This window comes from Zonotrichia albicollis, chromosome 5 (genome assembly GCF_047830755.1).
Source record: "Zonotrichia albicollis isolate bZonAlb1 chromosome 5, bZonAlb1.hap1, whole genome shotgun sequence".
In the NCBI taxonomy this organism is placed as follows: domain Eukaryota; kingdom Metazoa; phylum Chordata; class Aves; order Passeriformes; family Passerellidae; genus Zonotrichia; species Zonotrichia albicollis.
Genome location: NC_133823.1, coordinates 50,515,560 through 50,534,781, shown reverse-complemented (window position 1 = coordinate 50,534,781; position 19,222 = coordinate 50,515,560). Strand labels below are relative to the sequence as shown.

The window sequence follows — 19,222 nt, the reverse complement described above, 5'->3', positions numbered from 1 at the left end:
TGTCTCAAGACAGGTTTCCAAGTCCCTCAGGCAAGAAACTGTATTGCAGTGGAAATTCACTGAAAGCAAATGTAATTTTTTAACAGCTCTATGACAACATAGTATCAGATGATCCAAATGGAGCCCCTGCCAAGAGTTTCAGATTAAAATGGCTTTTTGGTTTTAAGCAAAACAAATAAAACAACAGCAGGAACCTAAAGAGACTTCACTAGAGAGGTGGAAGCACAACACCATTTCAATACATTGCTGCCCATTTTGATTAGCACCTAGTAAAAATAGCTCTACCCCATGATCTCTCTGCAAAGGATACAAATTGTCTTGAAGGGAGTGGTGAGAGCCTCACCCAAAGCATGTGAAAACACTGTATCCCTCAACATGAAATTTATTTGAAACACTACCTCGGGATGAGTCCTAATAGTGTCCTACATATGAGCACCCTCTATCCAGCTACACAGACAAACAGCATCCATTCTGGAAATAAATTGAGAAGATCATCAAATCATGAATCATCTAAGTCACGTGCTGCAGTAAATGGCCATCATCCCTGATTTCACTAGAAAGGAATTCATCTTCCTAAAGCAACTTAAAAAAATAAATCTTGTATTAAGACCTTGCTACAGTAACTCAATAGGTAGCTACCACCAAGACCAAAAAGACTTCTTGACAGATCATAAAAAAAACAAACAAGCAAGACTTCAAACGTGTTGATGTTTTTTGGCCAATCTTTCCAGAATTCACTGTAACCTAAGTAAAACTGGAAGGCTGGATAGAGTAGGCATACTGTGGTTTGCTTCTCCTATCTGGAACCTACCATTTCTGGTCATTCCTAAGAGCTAGCAGGATACAAAGGTTATTTTAGAGGTCTGTGGTACCCTTTCCCACCACCAAAGACAAGAAGTGGCCTATGACAGAACATAAAGTAGACACCTGTATCACCTGTGAGACACCTATGAGAAAACACAGCTCCCAGTGCTGATGGCCAAAAGCCCTCCCCAACAAAATACCCTAATTATTAGGGAAACGAGATGCTGCCAAAATCAGATGGGGTAATTGGAAGGTATAGAAGATAAGTGAACTTATCTGAAGAAAATCTTTATAATCAACGGATGTCCCATGCTAAGTAGGCTCTGAAGAAATTATAGCAAAAGCTGTGGTATTACTAAGTCAAAGGACTTACCCACATCGAGTGAATAAACACACACTGTCATGGCAAGTAGAGACAGGGAAAAACTGTCTATTTCTGGCTCAAAAAGCAAGCCCTGAGAATCTGTGAGGCACTCTTCGATACTGTCCAATATTTACAGAAAGAACAGTAGCTAAATAACAACTCAAGAGGCCAACCCAAAAGGACATCCCTGCCCTCAAGGAGCAGCTGAGCAAAGCAGAGAAGTGCTCAGTGTCTGGAGGGATAAGTGACAGCACAGTAATCTGTGTCACCCGGGTGCCAGGAAACCCACAAAGCCTAACGTGCCTAAAGCAAGGGTCCTGCTAGGAGAGGTGCCTGCTATGGACAGTGCCCCTAGAACTAGGAGGGATGATCTGGAACTCAGCTGGCTTGGAGTTTCTCAGATAAAACTCCACAGCAGCAAGACACTTTCACTTCACTTACCTTCTTTCCAACCAGGCTCATTAAATGTTAAGGGAGGGGTCAAAGAACAAAATTCCAAGGTTACCATAAGAAAATATGCTGAGCTTCTTGCTGTACAGCATGTTCAGAGTGAACAGGCTAACAGAAAATGTTAATTCCAACTTTGCCAGTTCTGGCCACAGCTCTTTAAGTTTTGCAGTGTCTCTTATAACCATACACTTATGAGTAAACCAGCCCTGAAATAAAAGATATACTTCCTTCAAAAAGGGGCAAAGTCCATAATCCTTGCTTCTGGGATAATAAAGACCTCCAAAAGCATCTGAACAAGGTGAACATTGCTCAACACTGCTTATTTAAGAAACCTGCACTGGCTTAGTAAGAAAGAAGGGCAGTAGTGCCAGCGAAGCTGTATGTTAACGTGTTCCTCATGGAAAAGTAGTCCGTGAGGAACATGTTAACTTTGGAAACTTCATACTTGAATTTAATGAAGCGTGAAACCCAAAGCTTTTAATGTAGAATAGCCATACTGTTACTATGTTTAGAATTTTTAAAAATAAAATGCTATCATGAAGTAATTCCCTAGAGAAGTGTAAGCTTGCAGTACTTAACAGTCTGATCTTCACAGGAATAACGTTTAGGATTCTTAGAAGCACTTAGCTTTAACTTAATCTTAGACTACTTACACGTAAAGCAAAGAAGATGAGCTAAGTAAAGCAAAACAATACAAAAAAAAAACCACAGCATACAAGAATGTGTTAATAGATTAACACCCCAAATAAAAGTATTAATTGTATCATAACCACAGTGCACCACAGCACACTAATTATTTGATTCTATCACAGCATTTCAGCTTAGGTTGTCTAAGATTTATAATAACCAAAATTGCAGCAATCATTAGCAGTACTTTTTATGCTACGCCACAAGAATAATCAAAGCTCCCATCTAATTTGAAGGTACATGGATGTGACTTTTTTCCATTTTAAATAAACTGGGTAGTTAGGATACCCCAGGTTTTTGTTCAGGACATTGTCCAGGCTTAACCTAAATAAATGACTCTACAACAGTAGCTCACAGAACCCACCAGTCAGAGGAAGATACCACACTTGAGTGACTATTGGTAACCAAGAGAACAGCTGTTCTTTCCAATGAACAAGCATCCCTGCAGCTCAGCAGGTCTGCCTGGATGTGAGTGTGCAGCTGCCCTGCTCTCAGTGACAGCACTCCCATGACAAGTCAGGGCCCTGTGTCAGGGACAGGCAAATCCTCACTCACCCCCTGCCATTTCAGCCCAGGGCCCTGTGTCAGGGACAGGCAAATCCTCACTCACTCCCTGCAATTCCAGCCCATGACCCTGTGTCAGGGACAGGCAAATCCTTGCTCACCCCCTGCCATTCCAGCCCAGGAAGTAAACAGCAGCCACAGGCCCCGAGTACCTCTCAAGTTATCAGTCGTTTAATTTTGTTGCCACAAAGCTTCACCAACCAGAGATATTTAAACTGCCAAATTATCTTCATTATTAATCAGTATCACACGATGCACTTCCTTTTTATTTTCCTAAGCTTCCAAAGCCATTTGGAAAAAGGCAAATTCATATTTCGTCCTTAACACAGGCTAAGAAAACACCCCCTTGTGCTTTCATAGAGAGAAGAAGCACATGACTAGTGACAGCCCCACTTCACACCAAGCCGCGTCGAGAGCAAGGCAGGCAGGACCGAGACGTAGTATGTAACGCGTTCCTGCACTTTAACAAAAAGCACGTGTGTTTTTCCCTTCCCAAACCAGCCGGCGTTTCGGAGACACGCGTGTCCCACTGCCCTTACGGTAACTCATCCCCTCCAGCCACGCTGCCGCGGAAGCACATGCGAAGAGGCCGCAGCAGCCGCCAAGCGTGGGCCGGCCCGGGAGCAGCGCCAGCCCGGACGGACAGAGCGGCGGGGACTCGGCCGCAGCCCTTCCCTCCCGCAGCAGCCTCTCCGCCCACGCCCGGAGCCCCCCGACGCCTCCGGCCGCTCTCCCTCCCCGTTGCCATCCCGGCCAGGCCCGGTGGGCCGAAGCAGGCGGGCGGCCCGCGGGGAGCCTCACCGGGCCGTGGCGGGCGGCGCAGCGCTCGGGGCAGGCGGCAGGCGCGCCGCCCGCAGCTCTGCAGCAGCATGGACGCCATAGCGGCGCTCGGAGGGGGGGCGGGCGGCTCCGGCCCCGCTCCTGTCCCGCCGCCCGGGCCGCGGCGATCCTCACACGCCCAGCAGCGCCTGGGAGCCGCGTTTCTGCGGCACCGCCCCGCGGCGCCGGGCACGTTGGGAGCCGTAGTCCGGAGCGCACGGTGAGAGCGGCGGTGGCGCCGGGCGGCGGGGATGGCGTCACCGAGGGGCGGGCGCGGCTGCGGCTCTGTCCCATGGCCGCCCGAGGGGAGCTGCGATGGGCACCGGGGGCTGTCCCTGTGCCGGGGTTTCTTTCCCCGAGCGTGGCTCGCTCGCACGCCACGGTCCTGCCAGGCCGGGAAGGCCACAGGCCGTGCCCGCTGTGAAGGGCGGGTGCCGGTGCCTCACGGAGCCGCCCAGAGCGCCGTGGCCACACATAACCCCGGCGTAAAGTGCAGCGCTCCGGCAGCGCCCGGTGCTCTCCCCTTTGGCAGGGCTGGATCGGGTGATGCCTTGAGGTCCCTCCCCGCCCTCTCGGCCCGGTGATCCCGCGCTGGGCGCGGCCGTGGGCCCGCACGCCAAGGCTGGCGGCAGCGTCCTGCTGCACGCACGTGTGTTGCTTGTGGATCTCGGGGTGTGGCAGAAAAAATGGCTTTCTGGTGGAGCTGTGATGGTTTTTAATAGGAAATAGCACAAAAATCGGTCGGTTGTCACATGTGCCACGCTAGTGCTGGTTAATAGTTGGACTACAAGCAGTATGATATTCTTCATGTGCTAGTCGAGTCCTGGCCAGCAGTAGGATCTCTTATCAAATATTTCAGTAGTCAATTAATGCAGTATTATGTTGTACTGTCTTTATTTTTAACTGTATTGGTAGATGCAGTGAATAACAAGAATCAAACTGCAGAAATTATAATTTAATCTGAGAACAGTGACATTTTACAAACTGTACGTGAGGTTTGGGTGCTAATGCCTTCCTTGTTCCAGAAAAAATGGGGGAAAAGCTGCTGGGACTGTGTGTGGACAAGATGGCTGCCAGCCCTGCCAACAAGATGGCTGCCCCAAGGACAGGGCTCCAGGGGGATAAGGGAGCTGTGGGATCAGACCTCTCCTGCCTCACAGGTAACTCACAACACCAGGCACTCGGTCACTTCTACACCTGCCTCAACCCCAAAGAAAATACATGGTATTTAACCTTACACATAAGGGGTAACAGAAGCATTCAGGTTTGACCTAAAACGTGACTGAAAACAGTGTTTCATAGCAATAAAAAGCAAGTGAGTTTGCAGTTTATCTGTTTATGCTTAGGACTAAGCAAATCCAGGAAATTAGTTAGTAATTTTATGGAGCTCTTTTATGTATTTAAAAAGAGGCTCAGGGTTTCTCCGAAGTACAAAAAAATTTAGATGAAATTTATATTACTTTTTTTTTTTAATTCAAAAGTATTCATGAAGATGGACTATGAAATTGTCTGGATATAAAAAAAATCACAATGCTTTTCTCACTATGACTATAGAAATGCTAGTGTTGTTCACGTTTACTGATCATTTAAAAATTAATGGTTATTACTATTTATATACTTATTAGAGCTTTTTTAAAATTGTTAGGCTCTCAAATGCACTGCAAGATTTTTAGCCAGCTGTATTTGTTTTCCAAGTATTTAAATATGTTCTGCATTTAAATGGTTAAAATTGTTTAAAATGTGCAACTTGGCAATAGTGTTTTACGTTAATGGCATAAAAAAACCAAACAAACAACATCTTCCCAATCTCCACATCTCTCACTAGACTGCATTTATATCTTTCTCGTGTTATTCTTTTTTTCTCTCTGGTTGGCTGATAACAAAACCAAATGAAATGGGGCAACTAATGGCAGTTCCTCTAACAAAGCTGCTTAATTATGTAGAAACATTATATGAAGCCTATACAAGAAGAATAATATGCTCTGAAGTCATTAAACTATTGACAAGAGGTTTCAGACAGCAAACAGATGATTACAGAGGTCTCAATACATTTATGCAGACAAGTAACCAGCCTTTCAATAGTTTCATTAAATTCATTAGTATTCAGAGTTGCAGACAATGTAGATGCATGGGTCTTTTCAGAGCTGAATTCGTTATGTTTTTGTACAGTCTTTTGTTCCAGATTTGTTTATACCTGGAAGTTACAGGGTTTGCTACTGTATATGAAAAGGATTGATTATACACTCTATGAAAATTTCCCAAATAGATACAGTTTAAAAATACTAATTGTTTGTGTTCATTTACCAAGCATTGTGAAGTAATGCTTAGGGAAAGACTGAGAATTTAGAATTTTCAAGTATTTGTACAAATTGCTCCCACAGGAAAACGCCGAGTGACTGTAGGTGGCACATGGGCCTTCCACAGGAGTCAGTTTTTGTTTTAAAGAAAAACATCTTCTACTGCAGCCAGAGCAACAGCCCAGCAGCTCACAGAGAAAACACTTCTCCCCAGAATAAAACATGATACCTCATTGTTACTAGGGTTTTGGGGTTCTGTAAAAAAAAAAAAAAATCAACAGCTACACAGCCATTTTAGACCTGGTTCTTAAAGCAACCATGTTGTCTGGAAAAGTTGTCAGCCATCTTGCTGAAAAATCTGTTTTCCAGCAGGAATAGGATGAAAGATACTAAAAGGAAGAAATACAAAGCTTTCCTTCTTGATGGATATAGTAGGGATCTGAGAATCATTAAAATAAATTTAATATTTGAACAGAACTAAGATTACTATTTCATGTTAATTTTATTTTTTTTTTTTTGCCTGGATATTAAATAGAAGCAAAAGCAAGGTAGGAGTTGTCTAAGCCAATTCAAAACAACTTCCAAATATAAGGACATTTTGATGGTTTTTATAGGCTGTGTGAGTACTGAAATGTATTTTATTGCTGTATGAGCAGAGCCCAGTGATATCACAGAGGCAGGACTGTTTCACTTGTCTGAGAGAGGTATGATGCATAAGCCCTATAAAAGCACAGAACAACCCTAGGGCTCTGCAGTGCCTGCATAGACATGACAAAGGAGCAGATGAATCTGTAATTCTTATTGAGGCAGTTTAGAAATCTGTCTAGAAATTGGGGGGCAAGTGTTTATATGAACGAGGAGGAGAACTGTAAGTTGGTCACCCCTTCCCTGAAGACAGGGCCCAGGAAGCTCTCCCAGATCCTGTTGATGTTTTTGAGGATTAGTGGCAGCTCCCCCCACTCCCAGCTTGAGGTGCCCTGTAGCCTGTGACAGTACCGAACCTGTGACACTGCTGCCAGGGACACAGACACGGGCTGGCTTCCCCGGTACACGCGGGGACAAACGGAGCTGGCAGCAAGGGCCGGGGGATGGGATTCAGGAGGGGGAGGGGGGCAGTGTTTGGTGCTCTGGCTGTAAGCGGGAGGAGGTGGGGCGTAATTAACATCTGAGGAGCTGGGAGGCACCTTTGCCATTTCACTGCTGCAACATCGTGTTTGTGTACACAGCGTGACTCAATAAGCGATGTTCAGTACAGGTCCACAGACAGTCCTTCAGAGTAGAATTATGCTTTTAGGCTGTAGGATCTGTTTCCATGGCAACCCCCAGGTTGTCTCCCTGAATAGGTTTAACAATACGGGATTAACCTCATCTTTATTCACCAGTGTTCAGCGTAAATGTGAAGAAAGGGGGGGGAAAAAAGACATTACTGTGTAGCAAGTTGCATTAAGTTTCTATTCCAGGGAGAAAGGCAACAGATTATTAGTAGTTTTTTTAAGAAAATACTTCCATTCATGATTTTTAGGAGAGATTCATGGGATACTGAAGCCTGTTGCTCTGTCAATGTTACACCCAAAGGTAAAAGTTCAAGTGGTGGCTGGATTACAGATTTGCTGTATGTACGTCCAGGTCACAAGTTCACTTCTGTCTGTAAATGTGCCAAAACCAAGCAGCACTGGCTACACATTAGCACAGAAACAGGCTGCCCTGGGTACCTTTTCAAACACTGCCCTGAAGAACCACACAGAGAGTGCCTGGATGGAAATAATATGCTTCAGTCATTCCCCTTCAAGGATAATTAACTACCTGCTCAAATTCAAGTCAAAAAGTGGTATTTTAAAAGATTGCTTAGGCATGACCTGAATTAGCAACACAAAATGTCATACAAATAATGTATTAGGTTGTCATTAGTTAAATTTGGCATGCAGGTGGGCCAAGAGCACAGCTGGGGGAGCAGAAACAGGTAATTTTGAAAATCTTTCCAAATTGAGGGAAAAGCATTTGCAGCTCAGAATGAAAACCACCGAGGTTCTCCCTTTTCCCAGCAGATGGAGCTTATGTGAAACAGGAGAAGCTGCACAAAGAGAGACTGGAGCACTGGAGGAACACATGGGGAGAAAACCACAAGGTTCTGGCCAAGGCAGGATCAAGCAGAGGGAGGGCAGGCAGTGTTCAGGCTACATGCACAACCAAAAAAGCTATAAAAAGCAAATTGATTTAGAGAAATGAGAAATACAGAGGGAGAGGAAAAAGGAGTCTCTAGTGTTACAAACACGCCTGTTAGCTCCAGCTGATATGAGAAAGACAGATTTTGCTGCAAAATCATCAGTGCTGTATTTAAGTAACCTGTTGTGCCTCCATATGAATCAGTTTGATTTTATGAATGACAGGGTTAAAAACTATGCATTTAGAGTTATTCTGGGTCTCCAGGATTTTTTAGGCTGTAGGGTTTGCAAGTTCCTGTCTGTAATCAGAAATGCAGAAAGCCAACAATTTTATGTCATTATCTGCCTCTCAGAGTTAGGTCTTTAAGAAAACACCAAATGTTGTGTTATTGTCAATAAAAGCCCTAAATCTGCCACCACTGCTTTTATGCATCCATCAAGAAGCAAAACAAGAAATGCATGTGACTGGGGAGGCTCTCCTGCACCCCATCCCAGATTTTGTAGACCTGGTCCTGCACTTCTTGTATATCACAAAATTCTTGGTAAAGTCAAGCAGTGTTATAGGAGTAATGGAAAGATAGGGGGTCCCTGCAAAACAGATACCTTTCAGTTGTGTCCATTAAAGAAATACCATTTTAGGAGCATTTTTACCTTTGTATTCTAAAAAGGAGAAAAAGTGCTACTTCCAAGGGCCGTTTTAATGGCAGCAATGTAGCAATTTTGCAAGGCTGACCCTCCTTATGGTAAGTACTGGTTTGGTGGGGAGCAGGTTACAGCCAGCACATGCACACAGCTGTATATGACTTGGTGCAGGCAAAATGCAACATTGTCCCCCAGGCATATTCATGTCTTCTCTGCCTCAGAGGAGGTGAGCAGAGCTAAGCATTTTTGTTAAAAGAGCAAATGAAAAATATTGAAGATGGATATGTTCATTTGCTGAAGCCTGATGCTTAAAATTCCTGTGTAGAATTTAGCCCCCTTGGGCCTCTGCTGTCGTTACCTCTTTCTTGCTGGTTTTGTTGATGATCTTATCAGTCCTGGCTCATATTTTCCCTTACAGTCAGGCTGAATAACCCTACCAGAATGTGTCTTTCCAACCTTTGAATTCACTCTCTCTTATTTACCTTTCAGCTTTAAACCTTCTACCTTTCATAATCCAGACCAAGCCTGTAACACAGATCTCACACTTTTCCATGCTGTTCTCCTTGACCTGACTGACACTCCTATCTTCCACGCTGCTGTACAATGACCTCCCCATTCCAGCATGCAAGCCCACAGCCCCTCCTTTATTCAAGTCAAAGAGCTGCTTTTCTCAAGAGGCCTCCCCACAGAGATAATGAAAAGCAGATTAAGAGATTTAAAAAAGGAGTTGGTTCCTTTGGAATGGTCAGTGCACTTTCCCTTTCTACAACCATGCTCTCTACTGTAAATTTTCCAAATCAGTGTTTGCTAGATCTCTGTGCCTTGACCTCAGCAGGACCTAAGCTATTGGGCCCCAATTCTACAGATGCAAATGCATGCCATGACCCTTTGCTATCAGAGACATTCACACAGAGTGGTAAAGGATCAGTGCAGTTATGTACTTATAGCATCAAATCCTGTTTCTTGCCAGATAGCATCATAAAAGTCTTGGACAGAGATAAAAATTAACATTTTAGTCTTTGTGAGACAGAAAGAATAGTGACCTCCAAGTCAGGTGAAGTGGCAGCTCTGTTGACAAGACTTGATTTGTAGCTATATGAGAATCTTGAGGGGAAATACCTGTTAAAATGTGATGTGAAGCTATAGAAAAACAACAAAGAGCCATCAGCACAAGTACATCCCAGTGGTGCTTTGCCAGTATCCTGCCTTTTTCTTGTGTGGCTGAATTTCAGGCACCAGAAACAGAAGACGCTTTGTCTGGGCTTTCCCATGTAATCAGCAATCTCTCTCCTGCCTGTCTTAGGCCTCTATTCACTTTATTATTATTATAGTATCCCCTAGAGACAGACTTGGGAGGCATTCACCCCCAAACATCCTGTTACCTTTAAGCAATTAGGTATTTTCTCAGTAACACATTATATGCTTTAATCCTGTTGCATGTGTGTACAAAGCGTGGCTAGCAAGTCGTGTATGTAAGAAAATACCAAGTTGACGTAAAAGAGCTTTGCCATTGGATTTGATCAGTATCCAGGGGAAGTAAAAACCCCCAAAGCAGGCACTTTCCTCTGAAAGCAATTTCAAGAGGGAATTTTGTGTACAAACTGAAGGCTTATCTGGGGTCTGCAGATATCTAGGAGTTCATCAGCTGGATAGAGCGAGAAGAGCTCATTGGGACTAATCTGCGCAGCAGGTAAAAGTGAGCCGTCCAGCCTGCTCATCAGTCAGGGTGGCAAGCCTCACACTCATTCCTATATGACACATATCAATCATTTTCTTTTCTAATCACTAATCCAACAACTGAAAAAGGAAATACGCCCAACAGATATCAACAAAAAGCTGGCTTAGCCAGCAGAGCTTCCCTGTTGTGCCAAGGGAACAACCTTCTCCCCTCTGCGAGGCCTCTCCTCGCAAGGAACAGACATCTAACTCTCCCTGAAGCCTCTTTCAGCGTGCCAGCTGGGAATCAGGGCCCTGGGCACAATCCCAGCACCTGTGCCTAGTTTTCTTACAGAGCACAGCCAGCTGCTCTGCTAGGTCTGCAAATGTCCTGTATACCCTATTTCTTTTCTGTGGATTGCTTTGGGTAAGCAATGCGAATGTGTTGCTTATATTTGGATTTTGCAAATTCATTGCTTTACATTTACCTTAACCTGATTTGTTTAAGGATCATATCAGGCCACTGATAAATAAAGTCATGTCATGTTTTTAATAATTATTAAACCAGCGTTATTGAACCAGTAGTCCTCAGAACCTCCTGTAGTATTTTTGAGGGAATTTGAAGGTAAGCAGGATGTAAGCACAGGCCACTTTGGAAACTATGACATGGAGTTTGTGAGGAAGAAGTGTTTTTGATGGCTGGTGTTTGTCAGCAAACTTTTCTGGCATTGCACATGGTAGCAGAGACTGTATTTGACCCTGAGGGTTCACAGCATTAGATAATTGGTTTGGCTCTTACTTAGTTCATGGCATGTTAGACTAGTCATTTCTATCTGTGACACCAAACTATCAACTGCAAACTTCCTGTGTGGAAATAATTATGCATCTTTTCCAAGTTCACAGTATGTCCTTCTGTTTCCAACAGTTCTTATGCAGAAAGGCAAGGTTAGAGTTAAGACCACTTGCATTTCTAATAGCTTTACTCTGAAAAGCCTTCATATAATTCAAAGATCCTAGTATCAGTGGAGCCAGAGTGGGGTTAGAATTCTGTTCTGCAACAGGAAGGGGACATACAGAGGTCTGGAAAATAATGAAGGTGGGAGGAAAGTGAATAAAAAATGGTTATTATTGCTGCTCATAATGCCATATTAATTAAACCAGTTTATCTGGAAGTAGGGTTTAAAAAAGAACAGAAGGAAATATATTTTCATATAAACTCATTGTCACCAGATGTTCTCAAAATATAAATAAATAGGCTCAACAAGAAAATAGATACACTCAAGGGAGCTAGGCTTAATGAAGTCCCTGACACATGCTTGTCTGGCTGCAGTGTCCTCTTTGGAAATTAGGAAATCCCTAAACTACTGATTTTTAGAAGCATGAATGACACAAATGGGTAGGAGCTACTTTTCCTATAATCTGTTTCCAATTCTAAGCATCCATTACTACTTCCTTTCTTGGTTTCCCTTGAGGAAAGGACATGCCTAAGCCTGCTTTGAATGTTAAAAGCTTCCTCTGTTCTGCACAAATAGAGGTGAGAGTAAGAGACCATAAATGATTACCCATGGGCAGCTAATAACGCTGTGAGACACAAGTCCTCCCCTGGAACCACGGAGGTGTTTGAGGTGGACCAAAGGGTCCCTGTCAGGGGGTCTCCAGCCCTTGACTGAGTTGTGCATGGCTCTCCCCATGCTGGGGGCCGATCGCAGTGTAGTCCCAACAAGCCCTGCACTCTTTCTGCCACCCTTAAACTCCACGTGTTCCTCTCACCAACAGAACAAACAGGTTAATAAAGGCGGGGATTTTTTGTGTAGAAATATAGTGAAAGCCAGGTCAGGAAGGAAAGAGATCTCAGTGTGCTTGGTAACTTACACAGAATGAAACTCTACCAAGGAAAGGAACATGAAGCTTCTCTTGCTTTCTTACCACAGGGTTTCCCCTTTGCACTTTACCAAGTCCAACTTCTGCCATAATCCCCCTGGCAACAAGTTACAGTCGATCTCCCTCTAGTGGGTAATTAATTACCCATAAAAGCCACAGCAAGACTGAGATGTGTTAAAAATTTGCCTTGTACTTGCCTTCCTTCATCTCCTTTCTTCAGCTGGCTTTCTTCTTTCATCTGTGATGTTCCTCACACATCCATTATGTGTTTTCTTCGTGCCTTCCCTGAACTTCGTATCTGCTCCTTCTCCATTCTTGTGCTCTGAGAGGAGTTGGGCTGTTTGAGGGGTTTCTGTTTGACTTTGATGTAAGTGGAAATGAAAGTAAAGAAGCGCCAAAGAATGAATTTAAAATTAAATATTCTAGAGATTAGTGGTGTTTGCACAGAGGCCTGTGTGCAACCCCCAATGTGTTGAAGGCTTCAAAATCTGGGAAAAAGAAAATCATAAGACCTACATTAAGTTTGTAATTTATTTTTTTTATCAGGAGTCAGTCAAAGGAAATTTACATTTGGGTTTTCTTATCCTTAAAGTTGATTTATTTGAGTTGAAAATCTTCTGCATTCTGCTTATTAGTTTCTTCCCCCTGAATTTGTTGTTCCATTACCACAACTATTAACAGCAAAATACATAAGCCAGCTGTGTTCAATCAGAAGTTAGCTCTCTAACAGCAACAGTTAACTACCAAAGAGTATTCCCAGAGCAGAGCTGACATTAATTGAGAAGGATAGTGCTCTGAAATATGTGGAGACAAGATGCTATAGAAATTGATTTAACCAGACCATGCCTTTTGTGTATGGAACTGTATTTCTCTCCTTGCAGAGCATATAGGCTGGATACTATGGCTGTTACTGCATTTAGATTAATGGAAATATATTAGGGATGATTCTCAAAGGTATCTCCTTTCTCTGACTACGCTGGGGTTTCTTGTGTGTGTGTGTGTGGTAAAGCACATTTCAAACAAAAAGAGGAAGAAGTCAATATTGTCCAAATGAAAAATGACAGATCTGGTTGAAAGAAATTTTTAGGACAGGCTTTGATAATATATTCCTCCAGTGATAGAAGGTATCATATTAATTATTATATGTTACCTTCCTGTTTAAAACTGTGAATTATCTAACTAAACCAACATGAAATACAATGTGCAACAATCCAAGTATTTTCCAGGTTCCTGGAGGTACTGACCTTTTCTCAAATCACTGTGGTAAATGGTGTTCCACTAAAATCACTAATTAGAACCCCAGGAATCTTTATTATGGCAAACTTAGGTATCACAAAGCAAATGAATAAAATTAAGATAAACTGGAATTTTACTGAAGCAAAGTAAGATCACATATTATTTATTGTGAGCAAATTCTGTGCCTAGAAACACCTATGCAATCCATATATTTACATTATTTTGTGAAACAGCATCATACAAAAATTGTTCTATACAGCACATTAGGATTATCAAGTTGTTTTACTAACATGGGTATAAAAAATATTGTAGCTTTTGCTCCCTTCATAACTGAGTTGTCAGTATAACTAATTTCATTTCACTGTAATAAAGATGAAATGAATTCCAATCCTGCTCCTATATCAGTTACAATATAATTTTATTCAGCTGAGACATTTCATAAACCTGCTGAAGGTAAGAATTGCAGACAGTGCTGAGGCAGGATGTGGAGGCAGGGAAGAGGTACTGCAGAAGAAATTTACAGGTTTTGTCTTCACAGCTTTCCTTGCAGTGATGTACAGGACAAAAAGAATTCAGTTACTATCAGCTTTCAAGAGCAGCTTGTAGAGCTGACTTACAGTAAGAGAATGTTCTTTTGCATTCAAATGGAGTACATTTGTTCTAGAATTTATTAAGACACGGTAAACAAAGAAACTAACAGTGCCACATCCTGTTCTTTATTTAGGTTGGATGAGGGCTTCATTTGGCATCATGGAAACTAGAATGACTGCCCTGGGCTAAACCAAAGGCCTGTGAGTCCCTTTATCCAATCTCTGCTCATAGTCAGAAATGAGTGTTTAAGGAAGGAGTATGAGGAATTGGGTGAGCACAGAGCATTGCTGCCTGCAGCAGTGACTTGTATTTCATTGCTGCTGATAAACACACAGAGAGCAGAGTCTGGGGGTCTGAGCACAGAGCTGGGAGCTGTGAATTCGCTGTTTCAGTCCTGCCTCTGTCACCAAGGTTACTTGTGCATCGCTGTGTCCCAGCTCATGTGTGCTGGTGGCAAACCTGCCTCCAAGCCTCTGCACTGCAGAGGCACACACAGGCCATGCTCACGTAGCCACACTCACATTCAGGCTGGTTTTGATCAAGTCTGGTATTATGGAGAGATTTTTTCCTTCCTAATGAGCTGCTTAACATCTGTGATTGTTTTCTGAAGAGCTGCATAATATCCCAGAGCCCTTCTTGTTGTGCCCCTTTATCTCTTCCCTATTCCTTCTGACTCCTCTATTTTTCACATGGTTATCATCACTGGCCTTTGTGGTCCTTGGGCTTTGTCCTAAGCTTATCATCCCTCAGTTCCTACAATCAGGAGCAGCAGGCTCAGTGCAAGGTAAAATCTGTGCAAATATTTTCCCCGTGTAGCCCAAGTCCAGGTCAATCCATCAGGTAGCACGGAGAGGCCAACTCTTTCACATGTCCCTGCTGAAGCTGCCAATAAAAAGGTGATGCTGTTAGATTTCCAGTAAAACCAGAATAATCATGTTGAAGGCACCTCCTTAAAAACTCCTATTAAAAATTTGGTTAAAAGCTATATTTCACATTGCTTCAGGGCTACCTGCAATTCCCAGCATGATGGATGATCCTGAATGGATCCTCTGACATTGAAACCATCAGCTGCAGGCCCCCTTCTGGTGAGTTCACAGTTTCATCATTGCTTCTGGAAGTCTGTCACCTCCTCCACAGCCATCGTTCCCACCTCCACTGGTCTACCATCCCTTCAGAAACACCAAGTGGAGGAGGACAGCAAGCCCCACACTCAGGGCACTACCCAGAACATCACAATGCAGGCAGGTAAATAAGGAGTTGTCAGAATTCCCTTTTCCATTTTTAACCTTCCAGTGTAGAACCTTTACCAGTGTGATAATATTGGGGTTTCTACAAGCTGACTCAAGCTGCTGGATTGAAGGCCAGGTTTGAGGAACTTCTCCTCAGATCCTTGCACCTCAAGTTGAGCAGAACCCTGGAGAGCTCCTCCTCCCTATGGCCTCCAGCTGCACTTCTTCACAGGGCAGGGGTGCACAGGAACTGGAGGAAGCCACATGGAAATCAGGGCTGAGTGGTAACCAAATATGTCTGACCCAGGGGAAGCTGGTGGGGGTGCAGAGCTAGGGAAGGGAGCAAATAGACTGGAATGTACAGGCCCCTGGAATATTGGCATGTCAGTGGAGGGCTGTGTATAGTAAATAAATAGAGATATGCATGTTTTAGTAATTTCCCCAGGGTAAAGTGAGTGGGAGTGTGTTCAAAGAGTAGTATTTGCTTTATACTGTCCTGTTCAATATATACATTAGGAAGTACATATAGGGTGTATGTTTGATCAAGGAATTTAGACAATAACCTGAGTAATTGGCAGCATACACCAAATCCCATTAGTCTGATCCCAATGCCAAGTTCCTTCTCAGTATTACAATTCTGCAAGCAATTAAAATGGCTACTTAGCTACATTATGTTATTACAAACAACATCACTTGTCAAGTATTTTAAGTAGGAAAATTATTGTGCATTACCACCCAGGTAAAAATCACACCCCTGTGTTAACCATGCACAACAATATACCATTAACCTGTTTAACGTGATAGCTTGAAAGAACGGTGTGTAAAATGTAAAATGCTTTTACATTTCTACTGCAAATCCTCTGTTATTACTTTGCACATTAAATTTTTTTTCTGCTATGAAGAGGATTCAATGATTTTGCAAACCAGTCTCATCCCTACACTGCTATAATTTGACAATTTCAAGGCTTTTCAACTCAGACCCTTGCATATATGTCATGTATCGCATTGCAGATTTCATCCAATAGTCGAAAATGTACTCTCAATGCAGTATCATCTTATCAGTATTCTAGCACCATAAGCCTTCTCACTGCAAGCAGGGGACTGTTCATTACAATGAAACTGAAAATGGAATAACTGAAGGATTGATTTATATGACCTTCACTCAGGAATGTTCTAATTCTGACATAATCTCTCTGACTGAAATCCTAAACACTGTATAATTTTGATTTATTACCCTTAAAAGAAGGAGCCTGGATCTATAGATAACAGAATACCTGGCATGAAAAAGAGTGGTGCAGAAGCTCAGGAAGACTGCAAGAAAATGCAGATTGATCATGTGACTTTACTCCAAACATTGTCTCAGCCAGCAAATCCATGAACGGAGCTGAAAGCAAGTGGAAAAATATTATGCGGATGTTTTCACAAATCCACTCTGTCACTCGGAAATCTCTCATGATTATATACATTTTATAGCAAAGATAAGAGCATGTTAGTAAGTTCAAGCATGAAACAGTCTGTTTACTAAAGGCTGCAGGGAATGTTTATTAAACCAGCTAATTTATGGCAAAACAGGGCCAGAACTTGATATACTCCACAAAAAGCTGCTTTACTAGGCAGCTGTTTCCCTCCCACACCGAGAGTGTAACCCACTCCGTGCTGTTCTGTCCTCACATCTGCTGCCATGGGAGCCAGGAGAAGGCTTGTAAGGGTGAGGGCATGTTGGACCTGACTGCTCACAGGTAAAAGCTAGAGCAGCCCTACAGTGTGCTGCTTAAAATTAACAGCTGATATCTTTAAAGCAAAGCAGCTGGATCTAAATCAAATAGAATCTTCTTAAATTGAAAGGTGAATCAGTCTGGTTGTCACTTGGATTTCGGTGAGGTAAAGTGAGTAGTTAGAAGAAGGAGCAGGTAGAAACTGTTCATAACAAGCTGGTTGATAAATGCACATTAAAAGCCCACTGAACACAGTCTTAATGCCCTGCAGGAACTGAAATCAACAGGTCAATTTAAAGTAGACTAACAAAAGAAATCTGCCCTCCACCTGTTCCTTTTTTCTGTTCTTAATGTTTGGTGAAATGAATGCTTGCCTCCTTTCCTCCCACACACTCAGCTCACAGTTCCCACTTAGCCATTTCCCAGTCCTATTTTACACATATCTTTATCTTATCATGCTTCTCCTGCAAATCCTTCTCCTCTAGAGCACTTACATCCTCTTCTTTCATAAAATTCACCTTTTACAAGTGGTACCTAATCAGTCTTACTTTGTCCTAGCCAGGAAATGGAGGGGTTTATTTTAGAAAAAAATTATTGTTATTCAGTGAATTCTGTGGCTAGTATGAATGACTTTATTCTACCAGATGGTAGTCTCCTCTATGCAGGAACATTTGTCTGCTTCACTGTACTGCACAATGCATATTATTCTCACCTATGAATGGGCCTGTTCCTTATTACTACCAAAGATCAAACATTACACAATTCCTCCAGTATGAAGCTACAATCTGAGCTACAGCTACTGCAGCCACTGTAAAAGCACTACAGCCTCAGAAAGATTATTCCTTCCTTCCTGAATACGTTAGAGGCGCTATACCAGGAACTAAATTTGTGCTTAGGGATAGCAGGAAGTGCCTGATTCTTTTTATGTACTTGCAGAAAGGGAGGGGGAAAAAAGAAGAAAAAAAGGGAAAGGGAGGAGATGAAAAAGAGAAGAGAAAATAATAAAAAGAAAAAAGAGAGGCTTGGGTGGAATAATATTTAGGACATTTATTCCCTGAACTATATATGGACAATTTTCAAAGTAAGACAATAAAGGATTTATATCAAAAACTCTGTTCTACTAGAATGACATAAAGCCTTGTAAGTGGCAGACAAAAGAGAAAACCATGAATATTATTTCTGTAATCAATTAGCATATCAACATGTAGTAATACAATACAGATAATATTTGATTCTTTGGACTAGAAAATTTAACATAAAGCCCAGTTCTGCAAACCAATCCTGGCATACTTGATTTTCAGCATGAGCTGTTTATTGAATTCTCAAATGAATGTATTTATCATTAGGAAAATCAAAATACCAGAGGAAGTAATATAGTCTTAGATTTCCCAATGGTGAATTAATTAGTGGAGTCAATTCTGCCCTCAGCCTGGTATCTCATCCACCAGACAACACTCACTTCCCACTGTAACAACAGATGATTGTAAAAGCTTAACAGTGTTTTGCCAGTGCTGGTAAAGCTGATAGGGATGGGAGTGAAGGTCAGCTTGGTATCTTCTTCAACCAATGGCAAACTATTCAGTATGAGAGATTAAGAACTACTTTATTAGGATGATTATCATTACCCTCAACAACAACTATAAAAAGCTCCAAGTCAAATGGTTCTGACTCACTTGTTGAAGGGTAATGCCATCTGTGGAGGAAATTCTGGGTATGGGCTGTCACCAGTGGCTAATCCCCCTGGAACAGGTGCACAGCAGTTTGCCAGTCCCACATCACAGCAGGGCTGGGAGCCAGGGCATCCAGCTCACAAAGTAGATGCCCACTGGAAAGGAGGTGGAACAAAAGAAGAAAGGGCCTGTCTTCATGTTTCTCCCAAGCAGTTTCCACTAATTTTGGTGACTAGAAAAATTTGGAAGCCATTCTCTACCCAGTGTGCATCAGCAGTAGTACCCTGCTTGTCCTTCCTCTTTAGTGATCTCTCCTGGGCCACTGCAGCAGCTCTGGAATGAAATATTTTTCAGGCAGTATGTTTGCAATTGTAAATTCAACAGATTCTCTATAAACCAGTAACAATATAAAGTATTTTAAAACAAAATGTGTAAGTACCAAATCAGTCCAACAT

The 19,222-nt window shown here is 42.6% G+C and overlaps 2 protein-coding genes across 3 annotated transcripts in view; one reads left to right on the top strand and one right to left on the bottom strand.

The window, feature by feature from the left end:
• Window positions 1–3,805, bottom strand: part of LETM1 (leucine zipper and EF-hand containing transmembrane protein 1) — a 28,595-nt gene extending 24,790 nt beyond the window's left edge. Inside the window, exon 1 of the mRNA XM_005485719.4 lies at window positions 3,671–3,805. Within this exon, the coding sequence (XP_005485776.1) occupies window positions 3,671–3,749 (79 nt within the window). The 5' untranslated portion in view covers window positions 3,750–3,805. The remainder of the gene's footprint in view (window positions 1–3,670) is intronic.
• The window catches only part of NSD2 (nuclear receptor binding SET domain protein 2), a 107,031-nt gene continuing 91,076 nt past the window's right edge, over window positions 3,268–19,222 (top strand). The window contains exons 1-2 of one of the 2 annotated variants that reach the window (XM_074541673.1): window positions 3,268–3,309; window positions 4,714–4,848. The gene's annotated coding sequence lies outside the window, so the exon portion shown is untranslated. Of the gene's footprint in view, window positions 3,310–3,760; window positions 3,909–4,713; window positions 4,849–19,222 lie in introns of those variants that run through there. The other variant, XM_014266087.3, reaches the window with a different exon arrangement.